At 36.9% G+C, this 13105-nt stretch overlaps 1 protein-coding gene across 1 annotated transcript; it reads right to left on the minus strand.

Moving 5' to 3' along the window:
- On the minus strand, window positions 1-4867 carry LOC122085799 (probable cinnamyl alcohol dehydrogenase 6). The gene is made up of 6 exons (XM_042654382.1): window positions 4684-4867; window positions 4500-4613; window positions 4195-4422; window positions 2933-3221; window positions 1936-2089; window positions 1-367 (listed from the first exon to the last, which is right to left on the minus strand). Exons 1-6 carry the CDS (start codon window positions 4776-4778, stop codon window positions 150-152), a joined length of 1098 nt encoding a protein of 365 aa, XP_042510316.1. The 5' UTR covers window positions 4779-4867; the 3' UTR covers window positions 1-149.
- Between the last annotated feature and the right edge of the window lie 8238 nt (window positions 4868-13105).

Below are 13105 nucleotides of genomic sequence, written 5' to 3' on the forward strand. Positions count from 1 at the left end.
TGGTGCCAAATTGTCAATGAAGCTTTTATTATTAACCATAGATCATGGAATGAAGTGTCTGATATCTAGCAGGAAAATATTAATTCAATACCACATATCAGAATTACAAGCAATATCACGAATTGAACCATTGAAGGTTCCAAACATTGCTAGTTTTTCTGATTTTCTGACGACTTTCTTGTGCCACCGACATCGATAACAAACCGATACTTAACGTCATTTTGAGCGAGCCGGTTTATGGCCTCATTAATTTGATCCGGGTTAATCACCTCCACATCACAAGTGATGTTATGCTTCCCACACAAATCCATCATCTCTTGTGTCTCCTTGATTCCTCCAATCATACTACCCTTCACCACCCTCTTTCCTGCATCACCATAATTCAAACCTATGAATTTGAAATCGGAAAGAAAACATCTTTCAATATGTTCTATTTGCAGAGTCTTTAGATTTCAAAGGATGGAAAGCCCAACATTTGTTGGTTCACACCTCATGGATTGCAAGTAGGGTTTATAAGTGAGCTGGGCCATACAGATGGGCTTATGGGCTAGAACACCAAGAAGCGGGTTGGGTACTGAAACTAGCAGCTCAACCAATTGGGCAGATGAGAGGGGGGGGGGCATTTTCAAAGGGGAGGATAGAGAGTGACATCTTTTTTTTTTTTTTGTTAGTAATGAAAAAAGGTGCTCCATGGTAGTGATCAAAGCCCCCAAGACAAGCCCTCTTACGGCAAGCGATGCTTCCATAAGACCAATGGGTGATAGTGAGGCAATGACAAGACTCGTACCCACAACCAACCTACTCAAGCGGTGATCGATTGAGGGAATTTTCACCACTAGGCTGCCAACCCCATTGGTTAGAGAGTGATATAAGTTGGGCACACAATAGCATGCCCATTCATTTCCAAAAGTGAAAATCCAAATGTACATTATTCTTATGCCAAAAAAAAAAATATTTTTCCTAGTCACTTAGCTCCTACCGCTAGACACATGAGTGTGCAAATTTACCACCCCTCCCCATGTGTATATGCCCCTACGTGCACTCTCATGTCTCTCATTAGCCCCATGCTGGTGCAAGGCTATGCTACCATGTAGCAGTCTCTTTCCTGAAAGAGATCAAGAGGCATGCTATGTGTTACCACCAGGGATTTGGTTCGTGGTATTGGGACAAATATCAATCTCCGGTGACATCGATACCGATATAGATTGGTTTTATTGATCTGAATAGTGATACAAAGTCTATCACCATTGACAAATATGCCCTACTTCGTACAAAAGGGAATGATTTTTTTCGTATTATGTTAAGGGACATGAATGATATTATAAAATTGGAAAAATGAATGCTCTTTGGTCGTGCAATCCTTGTGCCTAGACATAAAGGACAGCAAAATGACATCCCCACCCATATTAAATCCAAAAAACCCACTCATGTTGATGCTCATACACCCCCTTATTGCCCCGCAATGGTGCAAAGACCACGAGACCCAACAGTTATGTTCCCCTATAAAATTTTATGCATCACACAATGTTATCAGATTTTATAATTATTTATTTGTTTTATATGGTTCAGATCACAAGGTGACAAGCTTAGTGTAACGATACAAGGTTACACAGAGAATATAAAAAAACCTACTATCCTATAGGTCCACGACTTTAGGGAAACCACATGGTTTTCGTGTTTCAAGAAACGTTGATACGTTATAGAAGATAATGGATTTGTTGCTTGTGCGATCACCTAGATATACGAGTGAGCATCCAACATTTATCTCACTTCTTACCATTACATGGATGAAGCAGGATACATGGACAAGTGTTAGATGCTACTCATACTATCACCTATCTCCATTATATAGGAAGGGTTTTGGTCATCTTGACCGGGCAACGCCCATTAAGCCCTGTATGAAAACTTTCACCAAAAAAACCTTAAATCACGTACCAAAAATAAGTGGGAAAGAAGGCAATTGCAGAGGCTTCTCTGGAGCACCCACTAAAACCAGAGTTCCGTTCACTTTTAGTAGCTCTAAGGTGGGCCCCAACGAATGGTTTGCCGAAACAGTGTCAATGATGAAATCTAGAGTCCTTCTTCCTGCCTGTTATTAAAAAAAATATATAGTTATTATTATCATTTAATGAAACTTTGCCATGTGGCAAAAAATTATGAGTTTAAATGAAAAAATAAAATAAAATAAAATAAAACTGTCAAGAAATTAAAAAAAGGAGAAAAAAAATAGACACATTAGGCACCGTTTGATAACGTTTTGAGAATCATGTTTTTTTGTGCTCAAAAACGGAAAAATATTCCAAAAACTATTTGATAAACCTGTTTCATCTGTTTTTGAAACATAAATAAAAATTAATACTTATTTCTGTGTCGTTGAGGAAATGTTTTAGGGGCTGGAGGCCTCCATGGATCCCCTTGACGTTTCCATGGCTCCCTATAGAAGTGGTGGTTGGTGCTGGAGTTTATCGATCAGACCATTTATGAAGGATAAAGGTCACGAGAGCTTCCACCATTGCTAGAATTTAAAGGTATTTTGGATTTTCAGGAAATGATAAGAAGATCAAAATACTTTTCTTTCGAGGTTGAGGGGGAATATATATATATATATATATTAAACATCAAAAAATCTGTTTTTATTTCTAAAAACGGAGAAAATCATTTATGTTGTTTCTAGACAAAGAAACAACCTCAACGATGCTTACTCTTCATCAGTGTCAATAAGACAAAAAATCTTATAATGCTTTTTTGCTTTTTTGCTTTTTTGATGATGTAGAAATGCAAAAAAGTCCTCTACGAGGAGGTAATGAACGGCAATAAGGATCTAACAACTGAGATGCATATTAGGATCCTCTCAACTGTTGAATTTCTATTGCTACTCACTACTCACTACTCACTAGAGAGAATTTGAACCCATGTGAAAATAATTACTGACCTCCATGTGCGTGGGGTTGGTGCTAAGGAGGAAGTCATCTGCACCCAGACGTTCTCGAGCTTCCTTCTCTTTGGAGGGCGAAGTGCTGATGACGGTAACGTGGAGTCCAAATGCCTTTCCAAACTTAACGGCCAAGTGGCCAAGCCCACCTAGGCCAGCCACCCCCAGCTTCTTCCCAGGCGAGTTAAGCATGTTGTTATCCTTCATGGGACAGAACACTGTTATCCCTGCGCACAACAATGGAGCCGCCCCATCCATAGCCAGCTTCTCTGGCACTTGCACCACATACCTGAAACGCTAAGCACCAAAATTAATAACCATCCATATAAGGGAAAAAAGTTTACAAGTGACTATTGAGCGGGTCTTAGACAGGCTTTAAATGGGCTCATGATGAATTAATCTAAATAAGTTATAATCAGGTTTTAAATATGTCGAGCTTAATAAATGAGTTTTGAACATTACTAATCAACCGATTGATCCCAGTGGGCATTCATCAAATAATACCCTTGCATTAGGAAGGATTGACTACGACACGTTCAATAATCAGGCTGAGCCAGTTCAGAATTTAAGCGGATGGGCTCAATCGGATCTGTTATAGACACCCTTTTATAACGTATCAATCATTGTGGATAGTGGAAGTGGCATGGGACCCACCTATCCACCACCTCAAGATCTGTTCGTTGATCCACAGTAGGGATGTGAACTAATCACATCCATATTTTCTACATCCATTTACTCTTTGAATTATGTAATTTTTCCTTCCCAAATAAATACAATTTGCTCTTAATCTATCTTTCTAAATTGGATTAATTATTTTCCTCATACTCTACAACCTGTTCAAACTTCAAGAACCCTCAAAATCATTAATTGATTATCTAATAGGATCGAATAATTATTTTCCAAATAATTCAGATTTTGATCAAGATACCCTTTGATCGATATGAATACCTTCAAACTATTCATTTGCATCTGTTATTGTTGCTTAGTTATCATTAATCAGTGGTAAGAAAATGCAAAAGCATTCACTGCAGTAAGTGCGGTGATGTAGTGAGCATCGAATGACCAAGAGGACCTCGGGGCAAGTGCCTAGATGCTTTCAGTCATCCGATGCTCACCACACCCTCGCACTCACCGTAAAGAATAATCACTCTAAAAAAACAAAGGAGGCAAAATACTTTTGGGGCATAGCATGCGATCAAACGTGATGGGGCTGGCCCTAATGTATCAGCGGTTAAGTACTGTACTTTAGTTACATAAATTACCTTTTGTCAGCGACGAGCATTTGGGAGTAGCCGCCGTAAGTGATACTACCATCCCAGAAGATGCCATTGTAGGTGAACTGAACCTTATCACAATAATTCTCCTGCGACTCCTTACAGAATTCACATTCTAGACACGACGCAGCCAAACATCCAACACCAACTCTATCACCCACCTTGAACTCACTCACATTGCTTCCCACCTTCGTTATCACCCCTGTGATTTCATGCCTTACAACCAAAACCAACCCTTATAAGATCTCAAACAAAGATAGAAATTAAAGAATCTCTTATAAAATCTTACTCACCCAGGCACAAGAGGGTACATGGTGATCCCCCAGTCGTTCCTTATATGGTGCAGATCAGTGTGGCACATCCCACAGTACAGGATCTTGATGGTCACATCATCTATTCCATTTTCCCTAACAAACCAATAATGATCAGTTTTGGCTAATCTAGTCGGAAACCATGGTCGGAAAATTCTTTTCTTACCTTCTTTTGAAGGTGAAAGGAGTAATCTTGCCGCCGGGTTCGTGGGCTGCCCAACCGGAGACTGTCTGTGTGTGGTTTGGGGTAGTCTGAGCCATTCTTCCACCTTCGATAGCCAATTGCTTGATGATGGGATAGTACTACTATGTAGTCTCTAATCCATTTATAAGCGAAGCTGTGGGAGTGTTGGGTCTCTCTCATTAATTTCTGAAGCTTCACCCATTTAATCACCTCAGCTATCTCCTATACACGTCAATGTCGGTGCGAAATTGGAGCGCCTTCCCCACCATGACGGATGAACCTTATTAATGCCTTTAATGTGTTGTTGCTCTTTATCAAAGAAATGAATAGAGTTAATGCTACGCCCCAACAAGAAAGCATTTGAATCACACATAACTATGGGGTTCAGATCAGCCTGCCATCATTGCCTCACCGCAGCGGATAATTACACCATATATGGCCTATTTGTTCTTTGTTGTAGTGTGGGAATGACAGATCGGTATCAGATCTGTGGTATCGGTTGGATCGGTGGATATTGATACTTGTATCAGTATTAAGTCAAGGGTAAAATTGTGAAATTAATGTAAACCCGATCGATCAAGGCTGACAAGGATAAATCCGAACTGGTATCAATATTGGTCTTGTCCTATGCTTTAGTCCAATTCCTGATAACTAAGACTGTGTTTGGTAGTCACTCAATTTTAGAAACGACATAAACAAAATTTATAGTTTCTATGTCAAAATGCTATCAAAATATATATATATATATATATGTGTGTGTGTGTTTAGTGAACCTGTTTCAAGAACGATTACCCTACTTGTTCACTTTTTTTTTTTTTTTAACCATCTGAAATGACGGAACAAGGTTTCAATCGCTTCAAATCATTTTTGTGCTTCTACATTTTTTTTTTTTTTTTCATCTTCATTCCAAAAAAATTAAATAACACAAAGTTAACACCAAAATCTTTATTCTGTTTTTTTGGGTTTTTTTTTGTTTTGTTTGTTTGTTGTTTTTTTTTTTTTTTTTTAATTCCAATAGAATGAAAAACGTTCTGAATGACTACCAAATGGAGCCTAAATCCCTAATTGTGTTATTTTATTTTAACATTTTGGACCATTGGATTTGAGCGAAAGCAAGAAAAAAAGGCAGCATGACTAAAGAGTGGTGATTCGGCTGCCCCGACTGGATCACATAAGTGGAATGAGCATCTAGAGTATTTATGAAAAAGTGAAAACATATGGGCTGGGTAGGCATTACTGCGGAGGGTACCCTTTCATCATACCTTAAGATAGGATGTAAATTTCAAAGGGACGACGACAATACATCATATACTTGACTTAGAAGACTCCGTCTTTGACATGTAAAATAATGTGACCTCCTTACCAAAAAAAAAAAAAAAAGATAATTTGACCTAACTTTTCTCCTTGGCCTCATGCCCTTTGTGTATCTAAATCTTTGTGTTACCATGCGATCAATAAATTTCTTTTTTACCACAAAAAAGATAAGAAGTAAATCAAATACAACCATATCCAAATTCATATCGGATTGCAACCCCAAATAATAGTATATTTATTATTCGAATATGATTCAACTTTCAATGAATATTTCATGAGAGTATTCAAATTTGTATATGTCAAAGAATTGGATATGGTTACCAAAAAAAATGACTTGGATATCCAAATTTTATTTTGATTAATGAATGTTGTTGTATATCTAATAAATCCCTCATTTGTATAACGTAATTACACATAAATCTATTCCGTTAGTTGAAAATCGTTAAGTGGTAACAGCTGGGGGTTGATATTTACTAAATGGTTAATTTACCCTTGAAAAATGGTCCGTCTTACCCTTTATCGTAAAATCCCCAAACAGATGATGAAAACCGGTTATGGCTTCTCTTTCTCGTGGCAAACCCTTCCATTAATGCTCGACAATGACGATATCTAAAGATTCCTAAATAATTTCTGACAAAAAAGCTCAGACGACCTATCAAGAAGAATCGGAGAAACAAGGTGCACCATTGTAGCGAAGCATCATCAGGACTTTTGGACAGCATCTATCGTTCTATATTGGAGAAGTCCCACTGTTAACACTTTCTTCTTGGCTACCTCCCTCTGTTATTTTTAGCAAAAAGCTCTATTGGATTGCCTGATCCTGTATCATATATCGGTATCAGTTCAAATGTAAAATTGTAAAATTCAAATTTTTTTTTTAGTGAAAGTTAAGGTAAAACCAATCAATCCATACCGATAAGGGTCAATCCAAATCGATATAGATATTGATCTCCTCCGATATCGATCCAATTCCCGATAACTAAGTCATGATTGTGCCATTATATATGTAGCAGTGTATCCGCAACATTCTACACCATTTGATTTGAGCAATAGCATGAAAAGAGAGGTAGCAAGACTAAGGAAAAGTCCTATGCCGCAGTGCACTGGTGCAGTGAGGATCTAGACAGTTAAGAGCACATCGGGGTGTATGCCTAAATGCTCCTAGCTGTCCAGATCCTCACCGCACTGTGGCAAAGTGTGTGGGCTATGCCGCACAACAACGAAAACAAAACCAAAAAAGACGTGGTTGTCTTTTTGGGGTCATGCTTTTGGTTGTTTTGATCGCCTTATTTGTTTAATTTCTATCTTGTGTATCTAGTGCCCCGGAGCAGAATCTAGGGGAAGGGAAAAGGCTACCTTGCAGGAGGAAGTTGTATGTTGTTGGGAGGTTGGATTTAGGTATCGATGTGGTATCAATTCAGATCAAATTAGATAGGTGCATATTGATCAATTTTTCCTTTGATTTTTTAAAAAAATGTATACTTTTCTTACTATTTTACCCTAGTATTTGATATCATTCTTAGTCAATACTGATACGATATGGCCGATACAATACCAATACTTGATGAGGGCTTTCAAAATATCGAATGCTATCTCGATCCGTCTTCAACTTCGATTCGTTATGCTCAACACCGCCAACAAGGCTATCAAACTCTTGCGGCGTAGAACTCTACCAAGAAAGCGATGCTACCCAAATTTGAATCTGATTTTTAAATTTCCTTCTTTTAGTAAAAAAAGATTACCTCATTGTCTCCCTTGCGATAATGACCACCTTACCCCTATGGATCCCTTGTTTGCCAACGTTGGCATATGGGCCACACAATTGGGTAGCAAACCCTTCCCTTAGGAGGTGTTTGGTTCGGTAAATCTTTGGGATGACATTCTTTAGAATGATAATTCTTAATTTTTGGAGTTGTTTGGTTTCACTAGGATGACCTTCATAAGTGAACACCCTACTTCCCATGAATGACCATATTACAAAGGATGTGTTTCAAATCTGAGTTTACCTCAACACTTAAACTCAGATTTGAACAACCTTTTTACCACCTAGTATAAAAGGAGAAAGCGGAAATAAGTTCTCTACGGAAGCCAATATCTCAACCCGCGAGAAACATGTACTAGCCTCAAGGTAGAGGTGTCAATTCCTAAACTGAACCGGTAAAATCGGCCGGACCAAACCGATAACAAGACGGACAGAACCGAACTGAAGCCTTATTGGTTCTCTTCGGTTTGGAGTATTGCAGCCCCAAAACCAAACTGAATTGCACCGAAACTGGATGAACCCGAAACCAAACTGAAACCGGCTCAAAACCCGGACCGAAACTGAAACCAAACCAGTAAGAAACCGAAACACTCAAAAATTCATTAAAAAAAATCAAAATTTGCATAGTTTTGTATACATTTGTATGGAAATTTGAATCCAAACTGGACCAAAAACCAAAACCAACCCGGTTACAAATCGATTTAAGAAACTGAAGACAAACCGAAACCAAACCGCACCGAAATCAAAACCAAACCAAAACCGGAATTTCCTTATTGGTTCGGTTTCTGTTTCAGCTTTTCCACACCAAAACCGACTTAACCCGGACCAAAACCGAGCCAGACCGACCGATTGACACCCCTACTTCAAGGCAACCAAACAATTTTTCAGAAAGAAACATAATTCATAATAATGTCTATCAAAATATTGACATTTATATCCGATACATATACCATTTGATTTACCGAACCAAACACCCCCTTATGTAATGTTAGGGAGAAGGTTCTCAAGAAGGCAGAGTGGACCCTTTACCAGTGCATAGGCCAATATAAGTAACTATAGAAACATCGATAAGGGTGAAATTTCCACCTTCCATGAAAAGTGAAGCAATCATTTCACCCCCTATTGTGTATGGGTGTAGGGGTTTCGTTGCCTTTTAGACTTTTTTTTTCTTATATAATAATAATAATAATAATAATAATAATAATAATAATAATAATAATAAACTAATAATACAAAAGTAATAGAAAGCTAGGGGTGCCGTTTCAAAGATGTAGAAGGACCTAGTAAAAAATCAGCAAAAGGTGCTAACTGTCCTATATGGGCATCCCCTCCACCTTCCTTTGTGCTACAATGTTGGTAGATTAGAAAATTTTGCATAGGTGAAAAAAGAAAAAAAAAATCATATGCGATGGCTTGTACATTGAGAAGGCAATTGGATATGTTAAATCGGTAATCCACCTTATTCCATCCACAGTAGATTTGGGTATGATATGACACTTATCATGGAAGGGTTTAGGTCTAGGTCAGGGATGAGTTTGTAGTTCAATGGTAGGTAGTAGGGGTGTCAAAATTGGGACCAAACCGGTTAGGTTGATCAAACCCAAACTAAATCGAAACCGCAATGGTCTCTCCAACACAAGGAAGCCCTTCATAGCTGTGTTCACTCTCTTTGTTGCTTATAAAAATAATAAATAACAAATGTGCATAGAATTAAGACTTTGGACTTTGGTTTATACAAGTGGTCCTCAACAAGAAACCGAATTCAAATCCAATACCACACCGATAAGGAAGGACTGAAATAACCCAAACCAAAACGAAACCGGTGTCCCTTATTGGATCATGTTTTCAGTCCATTTATTCTCACATTGAAATCGATAAAACCAAACTGAAATCAATCTGAATCGATCAATTGACTCCCCTAATAGGCAACTAAGTAGCTGGGATCTAACGTAAGTCCAAGAAAGGTCACTGATTTGATCATCTACCTCCACCTTGTTGAACCAAAAATAGTAATAGTTATTATAATATGTGAATAAGAATGACCCAATGGGCCTCTTGATCTTTGCCTGACCCCCTTATGGATCTCTATGTGGCCCTCAATGGGCTTTGCCTGACCTAGTAGCCTTTGAAGTAGCTCCCAAAAAACTAAAAGGTAGGTAATGTATTTGAATAGGCCAGGAACCTCCTCCCAACCTAAACTATTGGGTTTCTGCTTTGTATTCAACCTACTCTTTTGCCACTCTAATATGTATTAGCAAATTGCCCTTGTATTTTTTTGTTATTAATTTTTAATATTGTTCCTTCACTATATTTTCAATGCCACTTGCTCATGATTGAAACTCTTCTTGAAAAATTGTAGTTCCTTCCAATCTTCCATGTAGCCATTTTGTTGTGCAACCATGGATTCTATAATGAATGTCTCCCAATAACTTAAGGGGACTATCAGGTTGATTTGGAATGATTTTATGAAATAGTCAACAAATAGATTTTGGTAAAAAAATTGAAATTGTTTGGTTGCATCGATCTAAAATATTTCAAGAATAGGAAATCCACTTGGTGGTTTAATTTTGAGAATAGGTTCTCTATATTTATTTGGGGCGAGTGGTGGTGGTAGAGGCAGATGTGGATGCAGGGACAAGAAGGTGGTGGTGGTTGTGATGAAATAGAGTGATTTTACTTTTATTTTATTTTTAAACATGTCAGGTGACATATTTACCCTTGTAATTAATGCATGCTTATTAAAGTGGAGCACAAAATAGACTTTTCAATTGCAATATCGAAACAAGTCCTCAATTATTTCACTATTTTAGATAAAATTGATTTAAATTTCTCATGAATGAGGTGAAAATCATAACAAGTATCATAATTTCAATGTATGACCATATGAAATTAAAATAGAAATCATACAAAAACAATTCTTATATGACATTTTTACCTGTGCATTTAGAACTTGTCACTTTCTAATTGTCTATTGTCTTATTCCCAACCATTATTTATGTTAAGGGTATCAAAGGGATACAAAAGAAAAAAGAAATTAAAGTGATATTATTATGTCGTTATCAAAGGTTATTATTGTCATGAATATTTTTCAAGTATACATGTGGAATGAGAGTATTTACCCTCGTTGGAAAAAAAAAGAAAAGAAAGTAAAATCACAAATTATTTGATACCGTGAGAGGTGGCAATAAGAAATCCCTAATGTACATAATAAAAAATGGGAAAATAATCTTTGAACCTAAACGTTTACTACACCCTTTCACATGAGAATATTTATTTTATAGGGCAAGAGAACTCTACGTTTGCATGAACACTACACAAATGTGTAGATCAATGGGAGGCCACATATATAGAGGCATCTTCAGCACATGGGGTGGGGCGATGCAGTCTATTCGTGCCTACCTGTATCTATGTGTATACACATGCAAGTGGGTAGCTTTATTTTTCCCGTATTTTATTTGTTATCTCTCCTGAAAAAAAATGAATAAAAAAAATCCATTGTGTGGATGTGGTAGGAAACATTGTAGGTTCAGTGAACCATTTTCCTTTTATATAACATTTTATAAGAAAAAAGAAAAGAAAGGCAATTGCAGTTTCCGGTTTTAGTAACTCATGGCTGGACATTATCATTATGTTTATTTGAGATAAAGAAAAAAATGTCGAATAGACGAGAAGTCATGCGACACTCGTGTTTTGCTTGCAGTTACTATCCACGTATTCGCAGTATTGTGAGGATGCGTTGGAAACATTGTAGGTTCAGAGAACCCTTCTCCTTCTATGTAGCATTTTGTAGGAGAAGAAGAAGGGGAAAAAAAAAAGGGAAATTGTGGTTTCCGATTTTTGTAACTCATGGCTGGACATTAACATTATGCTTATCTAGGAGGAAGAAAAAAAATGTAGAATGAGAAAGAGGTCAAGTCGCACTTATGTTTTGCTTGCTGTTATTATCCATGTATTTGTGGTGCTCTAGCTGTTGTTATTCAAATGCACCTGTGTTTTGCATACTTTGAAAATAACGTTTCTAGAGCCTTCCATTTTCTATCTATTGGAAACTTGTTTATGGACATTGTTGAAGATAAGCGAAAGCTATTGAAAATTAATATTTGTCTTCAGTTGATTCAATTTCTTTTATCCAGTCGTCATATATGGGTACGACAAGCCATTGTCTTCAAATCACTTCAGTGTGATTGATATGAAGAATCTTTTTCCATGTTTTCGAAATTCATTCAGTCTTTCTACAATAAGAAGGGTAAGTTATTTTCTACTAAACTTTATTGTTTTGTATACTGTATCATGTGATTTAAATTTCCTCGTTGCAGTATCAATAATATCATATTTTTTTAAATATATATTTTTCTTCTTTTGTAGGCCATAAGTTGTTTTGCAATCCTTATTGGTGTTAGTAGTTTTTAACATTTAGATCGATAAATCATTTAAAGCAATCTTCCTCAGATTTGGTCATTTGCACAACATTTATTTTTTCACGTTTCGTATACATAGTAGTATTGGAAAAAAAAAAAATCGATTAAGAAACTCTAGTTTCACAATTAATTGGATTTATTTAGGGGAACATTAAAAAAGAAACAACTTTGAAGGAAGAATCCTTGGTTGTTCTTCGTCTTTCCCTTTAGGAGGGGGAAAATCATAGAAAAATTATATAACTTCTAACAGGCTTCAAGTCATCTATCACAATATTCTTAGATGTAGTTTATTGTTATATCATAATCATAATTCACATTCCAATGATGGGTTAGAAATTAATTTTTGGTATCATTAATAACAAATCTATTTTATTATTTGCTAATGGTTTTGCTGGTTTGATAGGATGGATCAAAAAAGGAAGATACCACATCAGAGTTGGAAGGGCAACAAGGCGACTAAGGTGCATCGGAAGTGTCGACCGGATGGCTAGGGATCATATCTTTGGATTAGAGGCTAGGTGGGTTGTACGACCGGCGGACCTTTCACTTAGAGCTCTTTCTGAAGGTTTCTCCTTCACACAGGGTGGGGTGGACCAGTGCAGCACGGGTAAGATCTTCATAGGCTTGGCTTTTTCATTGATTCCTAAGAAAATCTCTTTATTTTCTCCTTTTCCACTTTCTCTATGTTTGGTGTATAATATTTCAATAAAAGCAGGCACTTTATAGATCCCTCTTCATATTCGAAGACAAAATCTATTAGAAATATACATAAATGGAGTTACACTTATAAATATTGACATATTATAGCATTTTTTTTTTCTATTTTTCCCCACCCTTAGTGGACAAATTCTCTCCTCATTATGCCTGATTAGGTAAAACAGTATCTTTCTTTTTAGACCAAAATTTCTTT

Source organism: Macadamia integrifolia, chromosome 8 (genome assembly GCF_013358625.1).
Source record: "Macadamia integrifolia cultivar HAES 741 chromosome 8, SCU_Mint_v3, whole genome shotgun sequence".
NCBI lineage: Eukaryota > Viridiplantae > Streptophyta > Magnoliopsida > Proteales > Proteaceae > Macadamia > Macadamia integrifolia.